This window comes from Pleurodeles waltl, chromosome 8 (genome assembly GCF_031143425.1).
Source record: "Pleurodeles waltl isolate 20211129_DDA chromosome 8, aPleWal1.hap1.20221129, whole genome shotgun sequence".
NCBI classification, from domain to species: domain Eukaryota; kingdom Metazoa; phylum Chordata; class Amphibia; order Caudata; family Salamandridae; genus Pleurodeles; species Pleurodeles waltl.
In genome coordinates, this window is record NC_090447.1 from 1,189,527,082 (window position 1) to 1,189,545,123 (window position 18,042).

General features: G+C 43.1%; 1 protein-coding gene across 1 annotated transcript in view; it reads right to left on the reverse strand.

The window, feature by feature from the left end:
* INTS6 (integrator complex subunit 6) overlaps positions 1-18,042 on the reverse strand; it is a 446,084-nt gene that overhangs the window by 7,173 nt on the left and 420,869 nt on the right. The window contains exon 17 of the mRNA XM_069205444.1: positions 5,335-5,428. Coding sequence (XP_069061545.1) covers positions 5,335-5,428 — 94 coding nt within the window. The remainder of the gene's footprint in view (positions 1-5,334; positions 5,429-18,042) is intronic.

Below are 18,042 nucleotides of genomic sequence, written 5' to 3' on the forward strand. Positions count from 1 at the left end.
AACAAACCTCATGTAGCACTAGTGGGAACTGAGCATTTGAAGTAGGTGTCTTGGCAGTCCATGGACAGCAACCATTCTCCAGACTTCAAGGTCAGAAGGACAGGGCTCAGGGGCAGCATCTTGAATTTGTCCTGTTAGACAAACAGTTTCAGCAGGTGGAAATCAAGGTTAGTTATCAGGGTCATGTCCTGTCTAGTACTCTCATTCAGGAATGCAAACACTTCTACCTCTTGAATTGAGGTGAGTCAGTAGTGCACACTCCGAAGGAAGGGAGGTGGTCTGAAAGGGATCATAAAAAAGGAAAGGTGTGATGATGACAATACTTTTAGAGTGCACAAATGCCCAGGGGCATGTTGGTGCTGAAAGTACACAAGGAAAGGAGGTACCCACTATTTCCTGAATAACCAAGCTTTTAGGGATTTCCTAAATGCCAAAAGAGAAGGTATGGTTTTCAAGTCTGGTGGTAGACTGTTCCAGTTCTCAGCAGTTACCTAACAGAACTCCTGAACCCAGTGTTCCCCCCCCACCCCCCCCAAACACCACCACAAGGAGCATTTAAAGGAGGCGACAACTGGGTTGTTTGCTGAGCAAGACCACAAAGTTCAGCTGGGTACATAGCATTTAAAGCTGTTTTTTTAGGTATACTGGACCCTGACCATGCAGTGCATTAAACGCAATCCATTTTAAAAACAATTTGCCGTTTGATGAGAAGCCAGTGTAGCCTACATACTGCTTGAGTGGCAGAGTGAAATCTAGGCACATTCAAGAGCATCCATGCTGCCGAAATTTTGCAGAACCTGGAGTTTATTTAAAACTATTTTTTGCAGGTCCTGGTAGAGACCATTTCAATTGTAGAAAGTACAACTGCACTCACTACCATTTTTAAAAGGGCGGGGGGAATAAATTTAGCAATATTCTTCATGAATCTCAGCGTATATATAGCAGAGGTAACCAAACAAGCTTGATTTTTTTTAAAGTTAGTTTTTCATCCAGTAAACTTTTTGATGGGTGCAGGGAACGGACCTAGCTCCAGAGTGTAGGAATCAGGCTCTGTATATACTATGACAAAATTAGATAGAGTCCATGGGTTCCGCAGAGGCTTAAGAAGAGAATACTAATGCTCTCTTTTGTGGTAGTGTGGTTGAGCAGTTAGGCTTACCAGAGGGTAGTGCAAAGCATTTGTTGTACAAACAGAGTCAAGAAATGAGGCACACACAATGACTAGCTCCAGGCCAATTGGTTTTATATAGCAAAAATATATTTTGTTACTTTATTACTAGAAACAAAAGATCTTTGTTGCAGGTAAGTACAGTTGTAATGGGTATCAGGCTTATGTATCAAATGTACTTTGTTTGGTTTTTTTGAGAAAAAGCAGTTGACACCGCAATTTTTCATAGGAGTCAATAGAGTCCTGGAGGGATAAACTGTTAGCACAGTTAACAGGTAAGTACACATCTTACAATTCTGGTCTTCGTGGGTTAGGATGTCTACAGGTCAAAGTTTAGGCTGACCCAAAAGGTGCACCACCAGCAACAAGGGTGCTAGGTGCAGGGGTCAAAGTTGCCGTTGGGTTTCAATGGAATCCTATGAGGACTGAGGGTGCTTGGTAGAAAGCAGATTGAAGGTAAGTACCTGTGGTTCCAGGACAGGCCTGTAGGGAGGGGGGGTTAGGTCAGCACCTGGTGGGTGGGAGCAGGTCTACACCAACCATACACCCTCAGCGGCACAGGGTAGGCCGGGTGCAGGGTGCAAACAGAGCTGGGTGCCAAATGCTTTTCAATGAGGGGACTCCAGGGGTCACGAAAGAAGCTGGGTTGGGTTGGGTCCAGGGGGACAGTTCTGGGAAACCAAAGGCTGGACAAGCAGGAGAGTTGTCCGCTGGACGTTGCTGGACTTCCAGTCGGATTCTCCAAGGCCAGGGGGCTGATGGCTCAGGGGTGTACTTGGGCAGCGGGAATCTTTGTTGGATCCGGTCGCAAGGAGGTCCTCTGGATTCAGGCTGCAGGCTTCGTTGAGATGGCCAGAAGGGGGTCAACCTAGGGTGGACTCAAGGTCAGAATCGCCTGAGGACCTTCTCTGGAACAGTGGGCGACCAGGACATGGGCGTTGGGTGCAGAGTGGACAGGGCTCAGGGATCCAGGACAGTTCTGGAGTGTTTTTGGAGGATTTATTCTGGACAGGGTAGCTGTCCTCGGGAATTCTTGGTCCTCTGCTGGGCAGGTAGTCCTCTGGGGGTTGTTGGTAGAGGTTGCTAGTCCTGCAGGATGTGTCACCTTTTTGTAGAAGGAGTCTGGAGATGCAGACAGGCCAGTAGTGTTAGGGCCAAGTCAGTTGTCATTGGGAGTCTTCACTGCAGGGGTCGGCTTTGCAGTCCTTATTTCTTCTTGAGATCACCAGGAATCTGGTGAGTAAGGTTCAGGGATGCCCCTAAATACTAGATTTAGTGGTGTTACAGGGGTCAGAGGGCAGTGGCCAATGTCTACTGTCTATGACGATGGCCACACCCTTCCTGTGTCCACTCCCTTGGGGGAGGGAGGGCTCATTTCTGCCCCTATTGGACCCGCTCCTCCTCTCCTCCGAAACAAGATGGAGGATTCTGCAAGGAGGGGATCACTTCAGCTCTAGACACCTTAGAAGTGGTCCCAGCTGCAGTGATCAAGCCTCCTTGTTTTTCCTAATTTTCTCGCCAGACCTGCCGCCAAAAGGGAACTGGTCTTGGGGGGGAAGGGTTGGGGGGTGGAGACACAGGCTGGAGTGCCCTTGGGCACTGTAACAGGAGGCTTGAGCCTTTGAGGCTCACCGCCAAGTGTTAAAGTTCCTGCAGGGGGAAGGTGTGAAGCACCTCCATCCAGAGTAGGCTTTGTTCCTGACCGCAGAGAGCACGAAGGCTCTCACTCCATGGGGTCAGAAGGTTGCCTGTTCGTGGCAGGCTGGCACAAACTGGTCAGCCCTTCACTAAAGGGTAAGGTAAAATACAGGGGGCATCTCGAAAATGCCCTCTGTGTGCATTTTACAATAAATACAACACTGGCATCAGTGTGGGTTTATCGTGCTGAGAAGTTTGATACCAAACTTTTCTAGTCTTCAGTGAAGCCATCATTGAGCTGTGGAGTTCGTAATGACAAACTCCTAGCCCATGTACATAATATGGCTACACTTACAATGTTTTAAGAATGGACTTACACACTGTAGGGGCATATTGCTTACGCAGCTATGTCCTCACCTGTGGTATAGTGCACCCTGCCTTAGGGCTGTAAGGCCTGCTAGTGGGGTGACTTACCTATGCCACAGGCAGTGGTTTGTGGGCATGGTACCATGGAAGGGTGACATGTTGACTATGTTCTTCACCCCCACTAGCACACACTGCAATGGCAGTGTGTATGTGTTTGGTGAGGGGTGCCCTAGGGTGGCACAATATATGCTGCAGTACTTAGGGCCCCTCCCTGGTCACTGAACCACTGGTACCTTTTACAAGGGACTTAGTTGTGTGCCAGGGGGTTGCCAATTGTGGAAACAATGGTACAGTTCAAGGAAAGAACACTGGTGCTGAGGCCTGGTTAGCAAGATCACAGCACACACACAGTCAAGTTAGCACCAACACCAGCCAAAAGGTTTTGGGGGGGGGGGGATTAACCATGGCAAAAGGGGCACTTTCCTACACAGAGGCCACCAAGACAGAGACCAGGAGACATTGTTGCACAAGAGCATAACCTCAGTCTTAGAGCAGTTTAGCTTAAGGCAATTTCCGGCCATCCATTTGCCAACAACACTCATGCACAACCAAAAGGACTCCCCTCTATTTTGGCTACTGTCAGATAAAACTGGGAAAATTGAACAGATCATCAAAATCATGAACAGAGTTAATTCCCTGTACAATGTAAAGTAAAAAACAGGGCACGATTTGGGAAAAGCCTAGAAATAATAAATACAGAGTGGAAACCTATTTTGATGTTTGTGGGGAATGTTACACAAGGCATAGTGGTGTAGCAATATAAATAAAAAATACTAAGAAAGTCAGCACTTAAAAAGGCTCATCGCAAACATTAAAACCACTATCAGCCAAGAAAAGAAAACTGACTTTGGGCTGACTGAGCAGACAAACTCCACTATCCATCATTTAAATTAAGATTTAATTCAGAGGCCAGCATCCATCTTCTCAGCGCGAGTATATATTTCTCCATGTATCAGTTACAGGGACAGTATGGGTCATGATAAAGCGGTGATTATAAATAAAAAGTCAAAATCAAAGGTTGAATAAACACTTATTTCTAACTGAGATACATTTGTTTTTCGATGGTCTTACTTTGACAGAAGAGAGTCTTTTGAATAAACAGGCACATTGAGAGAGAACAAATGAACACAAATTTCACATAGTGTTTGGAGTTTTTCCACTAGACACCTTACTTGCCATCACCTTTTATACACAATACGAAATTACTAAAAGATCTAAGGAACAGGCACAGACAGCCATGAAAGTAACAAAAGACTCCAGCTTTCCAGCTAGAGATGGTCAAAGCAAAATCTGTTATAGGCCAGTACTAGGTTTCTAGGTTGCGTCACGTTGGTATTTATCATACCACATGGATATACAGTTGTCTAGCTAATTGTATATTAGACATGGATTTGCTCCACATCTTCACAAGCACCAAGGAGATTGGGAAGCTACACATAATAAAGATGAGGGAGACAGAGCTAAAAATCACCAACAATTCTGGGATTCTATGAGGCGATATTGCAGTTCTTTATTACAGTTCAGATTTGTTTTTTTCTTTTTTTTGTGACACCACTTTAAAATGATACTGTTTATTGCTCGTATTGCCCTCTCTTCATTGTACTAAACGTATAAGCTTACTCGGAGCACTCAAAGACAGACTACACTGGGCTGTACTTTCAAAGACACTGTCTGAACGACTCACTTTCTATGCATGCTGTTGCCTCATATCGCATTGTTTTCCTACGTGCTTTATTTTCAGATAAACCTATACCCAGTGAAGGTAACATCGTATAGCAATTGTATTTAAATTCTCACTGCAACTTATTGACATTTCTCCTGAACGTACAATCGCTGTCATACGTTAATTTTTCTTCTTTGAAAATCACAGATTCAAACAAAAAAAGGAATCAGACAGGACCTTGAGGGTTTCTATGAGTTTAAAAATCTGCAAATCAAAATGAATCTGTTAGAATTTCGATTTTTCAAACTGTCCTAAAACCTTTCTCTTACTGTCATCATATTCAAAATATGTATGCACAAGCTTCATGCTTGTGGTAAGCAATGTCCGGTGAGAAAACAACGCAAAAATATGACAAAGCTTTATATAGCCAATTATATACCTTGAGGCTTCTTTGATAACATTCTGCAGGAAAAGAAGCCGAATCTGTAAACTTCCTTGGACATGCTTCAATAAGGAGAAGATATTTTCATATTCTAAAATAAAAAAAAACACATTTCCATAATCATTGATGTCTCCAGGCATCGTAAATCTCATCAGCATTCTAAATCTGGTTTACATACAGTATATTGTTCCACATGCAAGATCCAATACAGGCTTTGTATTGCTTAAAACTAGAAATAAGCCATAAATGTTTCAGTAAAAATATAAGTTTTATACATAAATATGTGCATTATCATACGAAACAGAGCTCAAGCATGTATAAAGTCTGCACACCTGCAAAATGAGCAAAACACGATCAACCAGTAGAATCACATTCACCATTACACCAAGGGCCTCATTACGAGTTTGGCGGTCTCCAGACTGCCAAACTTGCAGTAGCAGTCGGACCGCCACACTCCTAGCAGTCCGACCGCCAGACTCAGACCCTGGCAGTCAGACCGCCAGACTCAGACCCTGGCAGTCAGACCGCCAGACTCAGACCCTGGCAGTCAGACCGCCAGACTCAGACCCTGGCAGTCAGACCGCCAGACTCAGACCCTGGCAGTCAGACCGCCAGGAGACCGCCGCTGGCAGGGTGGAGGCAGTCCAAGACTTGGTCCGCCACTTTGGTGCCTATGGCAGCACTGCTGTGCTGATCATGACTTCACTTTCCGCCAGCCTTTCAATGGCGGGGTTCCCTGTCATAATACAACATTTCTGGCGGTCAGCCCAGTGTAAACATCGTAAAACAGGGGTTTGGCCGCCAGGATGACGACAGCCTTATCCCCGCGGATCTGGCGGTCTGATGGTCAAACCGCCAAAGTCATAACGAGGCGCTAAGTCTACCTACTTGTTCACCATTATAGATCCTAAAATGACAAAGCAGCCCACAACGCTATTAGACTACTCAATAAGGCTAAATCCATCTTGTTAGTTTTGCGGTTGATAATTCCGCATGCTCACTTTTTATAACAGCATTTTGAAAGAGCCACGCTATCAATGAAGATTAAAAAATATATATTTCTTATAGACACACAACTAGCTTTTCAGAAGGCAAGAGAACCTCTTCTCTTATTGATAAACTGCCACAGCAACCAAGTAGTCATCTACAAACATAGTTCGTTTACAGTGTTGACAAGGGTCAAATCATAGCAAATCCTGTTGAAAGTCCAAACAAAAGAGAACCTAGCAAACAAAAGTTGCAAGGCTAGAAATCCTGCATGGTACAGCCAGAGAGCCAAAACTTAATCAATATTAGCATACAAGGCCATTAATTTGGGTCATTGATTGTCTGCCAATACTGAGCTCAAGTTTGAGATTCTGGAATCAAGGAATGTCCATCAAAAGAGGCAGAGTAGAAACGTGAGATCTTCCCTTAATTATTTGGAACAATGGAGTTCTACTACTGGCTGGATGGACCCTATTCCATAGGTATTACAACTCTAGGAGTCAGTGACAAATGATGATTTAACCATCTTCCTTTGAAGCAAAGACCAAAAAGCATTTGTAGAAAAGTGACCAGTTTCTAGGTTCATAAGTAGCCTTTTTGAATTATTTGAGAATCTACAGCACAGAAGATGTTAGAGCAGTAACCTAGTGAGTAAGAAATGGAGTTAACAAACTATACAGTTTGGGGATCACTGTATGAATTGCTTAAAGAACCTAATGTCTCTGCAGTGAGGCTCTTCAGATTCGCTCATGACTGTCCATTTAACAATTCAGATCTGTAGCTACCCATCAATATGTTACATAATACTGCATGTGCGACTGGTTCAGCAGCCTGGTAATCTTGCAGTGATTCAATACAGGATTACCCGTTTCATTTAGTCTTCTTTTGATCTTTAACAGGCACAAGCAGATCAGCAGAATCTGAGCCACAACCCACTTAATAAAACTTTTTTATTCAGTCCTACTTGTAGTATTGCAAAAGTGTATTAATATACTTAATTGGAGCGATGCTTCTAATGTGTATGATAAACCACTTATGGAGGTGTCCTTACAGTAAAATTTCCCCTCTGCTGCTTTCCAGTATGGAAACTTGGAGGAAACTATTATCAACAGCTGTGATCCTGGCAGAAATAAGGGATACACAAATAGAAAATTAGGAGTATAAAGCCATAATCTCACAGATGAAACAAGAAAAGATAGTCCGGTCCAGTGAGAGATCCGTCTGCTTTGTCATATGTACATGGAGTTAAACGTGTGAGCCATCCACTATGTTCCAAAAGCCAATAAAACCACTAGAACGCGGATAAAATGTGATTGAGGAACATATATATTTATTTCATTATAACTAATACGTATTCCAGAGAAGAAAGACTCATACTAACCAATATTCTTGAATGGGCCTCAATGACTTCATCCTCTTTGTCAGCCCAAGAGATGATTTTAGGAAGGTAACCGAATCATCAAATTACAAAGTGTCTAAACCAGAGCAAATGTGGATACAGCCAGATTCAGAGAAAGTGCTAAACCTAGACAGTCATCCAGGTAAAGGCTAACAGTGGATTAACTGGAACTACAGAAAGGCTCCAGCCATAATGAGTAGATGGTAAACACTTGGAGAGCTGTGTACAGATCAAAGTGGAGCTTTTGGAGTGCAACTACTTAGCATCTACAATGAACCACAAGAACTAAGTGATTTCTGACCTACTGAGACAGTGAGGTGTATCTCCTCTATAAGCACACTGAGCACTACCAGTCCATGTGCTAAACTCCTAGGAGCATTACCACTTCTCGGAGAAGGAACTGATAACACAATATCCTTTATGTCACTATGACGGCTAAGGAAGAGATTTGTTCCCACCCCCCCTTTCGCACGCATACAGGAAGAGCATATGAATTTCTGCCAAATGTTCTGGATGAGACTGAAGCTATCTGGTTTGCAGTGGTTTAATACAGATGCAGCACAGCACTTAAAGGTCAAGCGTGAATTGAGTTCCGACAATGTTCAGGGAATACTAACACTGCCTTGCCTAATGGAGTGGTAAGCATGCCTAGATGTAGAAAGCTATACTATTCCTGAGCTACGGGAAAGTCCTTATATTTAGCCAGGGTTCCAGGCTTATCCTTCAGATTTGGAGGACTTGTTTTTGACACGCAAGAGCAAGTTGCAGAAAGCAAAAAAAAAAAAAAACGGGTGGGGAAGATAGCAGAAATCACCCTTTAAGATAGGACGTCAATGAATTGCACCTCAAGATGTATGACTTGCGCCAGGCTTGTGCAAGGATGTATATTTAATGTGCTTGGATTTGCTTTCAGAAGGAAACTAAAGATTTTTCTGGTCTTGCGCCTTCACCTTAATGTTCAACCATTTCAGGCGAGCACCTTAGCGAGAACCAGTGATACCAACTCCTGTATCAGAAGTCATGGGGCACAGCCTTGCTTCCTACGTGATAGAGAAAGGGGCCTTTTGATGAATTTGAGGTTATGTTCAGTTAGGACTCCAAACACTTCTTTCTTTGATATTATGGCTGCACAAGATGGAAGAGGGGCAATGATTCTTAGGTCAACTTATCTGTTTTGTACCAATACAGAGGGGCAGCAGAAAGGGCAACATTTTGTCATTGATACACCCTGAACGCAGAGACTTGTTTTTCCAAGTGGACTGGATGCAGGAGCTAATATTGCTGAAAGTCTATGTATGGCTGGAATCTACCATTAGATCTGAGTAAAAGGGCATTCGAAGTCAGCAAACCAACAGCAAAGAAGCAATGCAAATGGTTTTGTTTGTAACCTGTCATCGGAATGGCATGTTAATTTCATCTAGGCATTCTGTCTTTATGTATCTGGTATTTCTATAGCGTGAACCTATCCAAAATGCAGCACAGGGTCAAAGACAAGCATGCCAACCAGTGACAGGGGAGGTAAGTGGGTTGTAGATGGTTAATGCACTGTGAAATAGTCTTCTTTGAAGAATTGCATCTTCGACTATTTCCTACACTTGGGCAGTCCTGATGAATAGAGGCATTTATTTACAGATACAGGGTCGAGAGATGGAAAAGGCCTTCTGCCTTGTTTTTAATTTTTTAACACTTAGTTACGTATTCAGGGTCTCCGCTGAAGGTATGAAAGATCCACTAGAAATGGTGAGCATTTCTGTAACATAAGTGGGAGTGCTGGCTGTGATGGCTTTATAAACGATGAAGCTGTTTTTTAAGGTGATGCAGGTTGGCATGGAAATCCATTTCTGTCTGCAGAAGAACAACCTTCCCTGATTTAACAGAATCCTCTATCGAGCATGTACAGGACTAATGTGAAGTCAGCTCTGCCCCAAAGTTTGCTTAGAAGAGGATGGCTCTTGCCAAGCGAGCATCTGGTTTCACAAGGCATTTCATATCTCACTAGGACTGCTGCTCCTCTGATTGATTGATGGTACATCACAGGGCTACCTTGATCACTTTTCCTCCTCCTATTGCTAGCTCAATCTGACCTGGTTGGAAGTAGCCAGCTTGTGGTTCCCCCGACCAAAGGATTTGAAAAACTGTTCAAGGATTCAAAGTGTCGGATTCATTCCTAATAACATTTCAAGCCTCTTCTGAGATCAAATGAAGGTTACATTTTGACCACCAACACAGAATTTTGACAATGTTGTTAATGTTAAAGGCAGTTTTAGATGGAGTTCTGATGCGACCTTCACTATCAATCTGGGGTTAGTTTTCAACATTGTTCTATTTTTGAGAAGCTCAATGATAAGCTTATTAGTTGATAATATGCATAACCTTCCTGCATGTCTGTCTGATTTAATCAATAGGAAAACCATTTTCCAAGTCAAAAATGTTATTTACATATTAGCCTTGATATAAGTGGATGCCCTATCAGTATTATGATAATTCTGATATTATGATAATAATGACTCATTATTCAAGATGCGAAAAAGTGCCACGTTGATAAATGAGATGGACAGTATGGAATGGTCAATGCATAAACTCACTTATTCCCTGAAAGAGGAAAGGGAAAGATGAAGATCTTGGTTCTTTGCCATATCATGAAATAGCAAAAGGTATAATTTGTCATTCAAGGGGCTAGTGATCAACAGATTCTAATGTATGAAATAGCAGTTGCCAGACCCAGCTGAAGACTATCATTTTAAAGGCAGTTTTCACTTTTGATCTTGTTGACCAACAAGGGAATTAGGGGGGTGGCAGTAAAACCACAAGCAAATATTTCTCACAGTCAAGAACTGAGTAAACAATGAGAGGGGGTGTCCCTACCAATTTAATAAAGGTAGCTTGGTTAGGTCAAAACAGAGTTCAATATAAATCTCTGTGTGAACCCTGGTACATGCAGCACAAGCCCAGGGTAAATGTGTACTAAGTTCAAGCACCACAAAACATTAAAATTTAGAGCACAATTTCGAAAACAATTTAGAAAAATCAAGAACAAATAAACAAAAAGGCATAAAAAGGTTAAAGAATGATTAGGGGGGAAATCGCATATGTTTTTTGATTTTGCAAGGCAGAAAGTGCTATGAAAACGAGTCAAAGTAGGGCAGGGTTTAAGTGAGGCAAAATCAATGTAGGTGATGTCAGTTAAGCCTAGTGTGTCACTATCTCAGGCCTTTATCAATTTTCTTGTTTCAAGTTTGTTCAGCTTGGCACACGGTAAGAGACATTTTTTAGTGGTCCAGCTGAAGCCACAAACACTTGATGAAAAAGCTCAGAGTAGAACAAAACCAAAATCTGTGACCGGCTGAGCTATGCTTTTCTTAGGAAGCTTTGGTGCTTTGTTCCTGTGTTCCAAAGTCTGAGAAATGACTAATTCCTGAAAGTTTCTGAACGCTAGGAAAGTCACACTCTCTCTGCTGCAGCTGCCAGAACCTAAGGGCAGACTTTTAGGCAACTATTCTCCAACCAGGAATCCCTCACAGTTCACTCCAACCAACTCACAACAGGGCAGCTGAAACATCACAGGATGGAGGCATTTTGCTCTTTTCGTTTTGAAGCAGTGAACAGGAGGCCAATGAAACGACCTCTGGACAGCAGCTCCAGTCTTGTGGTGCCAATGAATGTCAGACATCCTTAAGTGGCCTTTCCCCAGCAGTCAGATAAAATCATCATCTTCCTCCAGGTACTCTTCCAGGACCAGAAATGTTCTGAGGAGGTGGTGGTGAGGTGCTATTCTTATCCTGTCCAATAGCCAGTGATTGATGAAATCCTTATAAACTTTCAACACAGAAAACAAACCTCTTTTCAGTACTTCCTCTGTCAACTAACGCTAACCTTCATTCAACATGGACCTCAACAACATCTTCTGAAGGAGCCAGGAGTCCTCTCTCGTAGACTGACCCCTATTTAAAAAAAGGAAACATACATTTTCATGTTCTGGGAACAGCTTTCTCTCCTGTGGCGCACACACACAAAGTTCTGAGAGAAATCTGTGTTTGAATATGTTTTATTCACTGGATCCTCTGTTGTGGCAACATTTTATGTTACAATCTGTTTCTCTACACACCAAGATGATTTCTGCCTAGGTGGTCAGTTATTGACACTGAGATAGCATTCCTTCTCTTAGACGCAACTGCAGTGCATTTTCCTTAAGCAGGCTAGTAGTTCACACCAATTGGAATGTTAGTTATAGTGACTAGAGGGAGTTGAGAAAGCAACACTATCTGTTTACTGTCAAGTAACACAATATCCATTTTACAAAAAGTTGTTCCATTACATTTAGCAAAATTCTTCTTTCACCACTGAATTATTTTGTTTCCAAAAATGTAAAAGAATGACCATAGAGAGAAATCCTATGACTTGTAAAATAACTTATTAACAAACAAGCCTGTTCACAAAAAATGTAATGTGACCTACACAGTGAAGCAGTTTTTACAAACTTCACTTTGATGACATTTTTATTTAATATTTAGAATGTCCCACTTTTGTCCATTAAACACCCAGCACTATGGTCTTCCAGTGTATTAGTTGTGATCAATTAAATATATTAAACTAGTTTTCTATAGAGCAAATCACATTTCCTTAGGGTTTGTCACTACAGTGGTTTAATAGTGTAATCTATCCATGACTATGATGTATTCTAAATCTGACATTTTAGTGATATTAGTCAGTGGCGTAAATAAACACTGTAGACCGTGTATGGAATTTAATTTCCAAGAGACTGAGGCGTTTCCTGCTCCATTGAACAAAGCCTACTGGAAAGTTAAGTAAATCAACTGAGTGCAACGAATTGCCACAGTACATCAAGCAACAGAGGACACACTGTCGCACTGAATAGGAGTGTCACAGTACAAAGATTTCTAATACTGGGGAGATCACAAAGAAAAAGTGGATGTGCTAAACCGATCACTGCTTTGAAAGAGATTACCTATCTGTCGTCTATTGCCAGTATCTGTTAATGAATAATATACATATAAACATAGCAACTAGCCTCCAAACCACTCCGTAGTGCTTCACAATTGTCAGGGCTACTAGGATAATGTTAAATAGAGGACTAAATTATGCATCAAGGTTATAAAGTTTATAAAGTAGCTCCTGCATAGCATTCAGACCATCCAGAACGCTGCAAGACCTGTATATAAGTTCCCACACCACACCCACATCTTGCCCCATCTCTAAGAGCTCCACTGGCTCCTCCTTCACAAACACAGCCAATTCAAACTTCACACACCCATACAAAACCTTGCACAACCACTGGCCTTGCATACCTGAAAAGCTGCATGCACTTTCACCAGCCTGCCAGATACCTATGCTCAGTCTCCCTCTCACTTGCACAAACATCCAACATACACAAAGGCAAAGGAGGTGGTCCCTCTTCCTCCATCACAGCCAAAACAGGGAAGGACCTCCCACAACACGTCAAAGCCTCCCCCTCACTTATAGAGTTATATGCTGATTTCTGGTTTCGATTCGTGCATTTCAGTAGCTTTGAGCATCTGCTCTGGTTTCAGGAAGGCAGAACAAAGGATTTCCTTTGGGAGAGGGGGGTAACAACCTCTACTTCAACTTCTAGCCACTGGAACCGCAAATGGGCCTTCCAGGAACCAACAATCTGCGTCCACGACGAAGACTCTGCTTGCAACATTGTTTTCACAGCTCCTTCTAGCTTCTGTAACATTTCCCCGGCTGTGCATCCTCTGAGGGTGGCAAGTTTTCAGTCTGCACAAGAAGGAAGAAGAACTCAGAGTGAAGGAGTCACTCCCTTGCATTATCAGGCACCTACTGCAATGACAACCGGCTGCGTGTATCTCCTCTCATCCTGAGCTGCATGGATCCTGTATCACAGGTGGTGGTCCACAGTAGTGCTCTTTGTCCCCTCTGCCAGCTGTCCAACTTTGGTGGAGGTAAGCCCTTGTCTTCCCATGCAATACAGTACCTCTGTGCATTGTTTCTTGCAGTTGCCAAGGCTTGTTGGCCTCTCCTCCAAGGAATCTTCAGGCTCTGTGTAGCCCCAGCTCACAGCACTCCTTCCTGCAACGCACAGCCCTCTGCATGCTTCTCCTGCGGAGTGGGCCCTTCTCCAGTTGTGCTGCGTGGGCTCCTCTGCGACGTCCAGTGGTCCTCCTGTGGGGGCTGCCTCTTCTGTGGACTCTTCCCTGCTGAAGGTTCCCCTAGGACTCCCCAAGAGGGTTGAGTCCTCCTGGACCTTCCTGGATCCCAGCATCTTCACTTGTTTCACTGTGACTTCTGCCTTTGCAAAGGCTTGTTGGTGGCTTTTCCACGCCACTGATTGACTGCAATCTTCTATCTGGCATAAGACGGCGACTGCATCATCCAGGAACTCTTCACCTGCTCCAGGGCTGCATTCCTGACCACCCTCATACTACTGTTGACCAACTCCTACAACCACAGCTGGGTGGGTAGTGGCTCCTGCTTCCACTGGACTCTTCTGTGACTTTTGGACTTGGTCCCCTTCTTCCACAGATCTTCCTCTTTAGAAATCCACTGCTGGCTTCTTGCAGTCTTGTCTGGGTGTTGCATTTTCTTCTTTTTCTTCCTTTTGGGTGGTGTGGGGAAAATCCAGTAACTTACTCCTTTCTTCCTGGTCACTAGGGGGCACTATGGTACTTACCTTTGGGGTTTCCTAGTAACCATGGCTGTCCTCTACACATACCACTTACCTAGGTGGAGGTCTTGCATCTACATTCCATTATTTTAGTATATGGTTTGGGCTGCACCCAGGGTCTCTATTGCCTATTTGCTATTGCACTGTTTCCATTGCTATTTATGCCTATTTCTGATTACTAGTGTACATATCTAGTGTGTCCCCTCCTATTGGAGGGTTGCCTCAACTACTTTTTGGTAATTGTATCGCTAAATGAAAATGTCACTTACCCAGTGTACATCTGTTCGTGGCATCAGTCGCAGTAGATTCGCATGTTTTGCAATAGCTCGCCATCTGGTGTTGGGCCGGAGTGTTACAAGTTGTTTTTCTTCGAAGAAGTCTTTCGAGTCACGGGACCGAGTGACTCCTCCTTTTGTCTCCATTGCGCATGGGAGTCGACTCCATCTTCGATTGTTTTTCCCCGCAGAGGGTGAGGTAGGAGTTGAATTGTAGTAATAGTGCCCATGCAATGGAGTGACTAAGTATGCACCTATTTAAGGTTGAGATGATACATATATAAATAGTTGAAGGTAACTTCCAAACTGCTACAGGCTCCCGGGGAGGCGGGTGGGCACATGCGAATCTACTGCGACTGATGCCACGAACAGATGTACACTGGGTAAGTGACATTTTCAGTTCGATGGCATCTGTCGCTGTAGATACGCATGTTTTGCATAGACTAGTAAGCAGTTATCTCCCCAAAAGCGGTGGATCAGCCTGTAGGAGTGGAAGTAGTCTGAAATAATGTTCTTAATACGGCTTGACCTACTGTGGTTTGTTGTGCGGATAACACGTCTACACAGTAGTGCTTGGTGAATGTGTGAGGCGTAGACCATGTGGCTGCCTTACATATTTCTTGCATTGGGATGTTTCCTAGAAAGGCCATGGTAGCACCTTTCTTTCTGGTTGAGTGTGCCCTTGGTGTAATGGGCAGCTGTCGTTTAGCTTTAAGGTAGCAGATTTGGATGCATTTAACTATCCATCTGGCTATACCTTGTTTTGATATTGGGTTTCCTGCATGAGGTTTTTGAAATGCAATAAATAGTTGTTTAGTCTTTCTGATGTTTTTTGTTCTGTCAATGTAATACATCAATGCTCTTTTGACATCTAATGTATGTAGTGCCCTTTCAGCTACGGTATCTGGCTGTGGAAAGAACACTGGAAGTTCCACTGTTTGATTTAGATGGAACGGTGAAATAACCTTTGGCAAAAATTTAGGATTGGTCCTTAGGACGACCTTATTCTTGTGTAGTTGTATAAAAGGTTCCTGTATTGTAAACGCCTGAATCTCGCTTACTCTTCTTAGGGAAGTAATGGCGATGAGAAATGCCACCTTCCAGGTTAGGAACTGTATTTCGCAGGAGTGCATGGGTTCAAAAGGTGGACCCATAAGTCTAGTTAGGACAACATTTAGGTTCCATGAAGGAACAGGTGGTGTTCTTGGTGGTATAATTCTCCTAAGGCCCTCCATGAATGCTTTAATGACTGGTATCTTATATAGGGAAGTTGAATAGGTAGTCTGCAGGTATGCAGATATTGCTGCAAGGTGTATTTTAATGGAAGAGAAAGCCAGGTTAGATTTTTGTAAGTGAAGCAAGTAACCCACTACATGTTCTGGAGTTGTGTGTAATGGTTGTATTTGATTAATATGGCAGTAGCAAACAAACCTCTTCCATTTACTTGCATAGCAGTGCCTGGTGGATGGCCTTCTGGCTTGTTTTATGACTTCCATACATTCTTGGGTAAGTTGTAAGTGCCCGAATTCTAGGATTTCAGGAGCCAGATTGCTAGATTCAGCGATGCTGGATCTGGGTGTCTGATCTTTTGGTTGTGCTGTGTCAACAGATCTGGCCTGTTGGGCAATTTGATGCAGGGTACTACTGATAGGTCTAGCAGCGTTGCGTACCAGGGTTGCCTTGCCCAAGTTGGTGCTATTAATATGAGTTTGAGTTTCTTTTGACTGAGTTTGTTTACCAGGTAAGGAAGGAGAGGGAGAGGAGGAAAAGCGTAAGCAAATATCCCTGACCAGTTCATCCATAGGGCATTGCCTTGGGACTGTTTGTGTGGGTATCTGGATGCGAAGTTTTGGCATTTTGCGTTCTCCTTTGTCGCAAACAAGTCTATCTGAGGTGTTCCCCAGAGTTTGAAATAAGTGTTCAGAATTTGGGGGTGAATTTCCCATTCGTGGACCTGTTGGTGATCTCGAGAGAGATTGTCTGAGAGTTGATTTTGGATCCCTGGTATAAATTGTGCTATTAGGCGAATTTGGTTGTGAATTGCCCAACGCCAAATCTTTTGTGCTAGCAGGCTTAACTGCGTGGAGTGCGTCCCCCCTTGCTTGTTTAGATAATACATTGTTGTCATGTTGTCTGTTTTGACGAGAATGTATTTGTGAACTATTATTGGTTGGAAAGCTTTTAGTGCTTGAAAAACTGCTAGAAGTTCTAGGTGATTTATATGCAGTTTTGTTTGATGAACGTTCCATTGTCCTTGTATGCTGTGTTGATCGAGGTGTGCTCCCCACCCTGTCATGGAAGCATCTGTTGTTATTACGTATTGTGGCACTGGGTCTTGGAAAGGCCGCCCTTTGTTTAAATTTATGTTGTTCCACCACAGAAGCGAGAGGTAAGTTTGGCGGTCTATTAACACCAGATCTAGAAGGTGACCCTGTGCTTGTGACCATTGTGATGCTAGGCACTGTTGTAAGGGCCTCATGTGCAGTCTTGCGTTTGGGACAATGGCTATGCATGAAGACATCATGCCTAGGAGTTGTAATATCATCTTTGCTTGTATTCTTTGTGTTGGATACATGCGTTGTATGATGGTGTTGAAATTTTGAATTCTTTGTGGACTTGGAGTGGCTACTCCTTTTGATGTGTCTATTATGGCTCCCAGGTATTGTTGTACCTTGCGCGGCAGAATTTTGGATTTTGTGAAATTGACGGTGAACCCTAGTTTGAAGAGGGTTTGTATGATATGATTTGTGTGATTTGAGCACTCTATTAACGAATGGGCCTTGATTAGCCAGTCGTCTAGATATGGGAACACATGTATTTGCTGCCTTCTTATGTGTGCAGCGACTACCGCTAGACATTTGGTAAAGACTCTTGGTGCGGTTGTTAATCCGAAAGGCAGTACCTTGAATTGGTAATGTATTCCCTTGAATACAAACCTTAGGTATTTCCTGTGCGATGGGTGTATTGGTATATGGAAATAAGCATCCTTGAGGTCTAAAGTTGCCATGTAGTCGTGTAGTTTTAGCAATGGCAATACTTCTTGTAGTGTGACCATGTGAAAGTGGTCTGATTTGATGAAAGTGTTCACTACTCTGAGGTCTAGGATTGGTCTCAGCGTTTTGTCCTTCTTTGGTATCAGAAAGTACAGTGAGTAAACTCCTGTGTTTATTTGTGTGTTTGGCACTAATTCGATTGCATTCTTTTGCAATAGTGCCTGCACTTCTATCTCCAGGAGATTGGAATGGTGTGTTGTCAAATTTTGTGCTTTTGGTGGTATGTTTGGAGGGAATTGTAGAAATTCTATGCAATAACCATGTTGGATAATTGCTAGAACCCAAGTGTCTGTAGTGATTTCCTCCCATGCTTTGTAATAATGACTT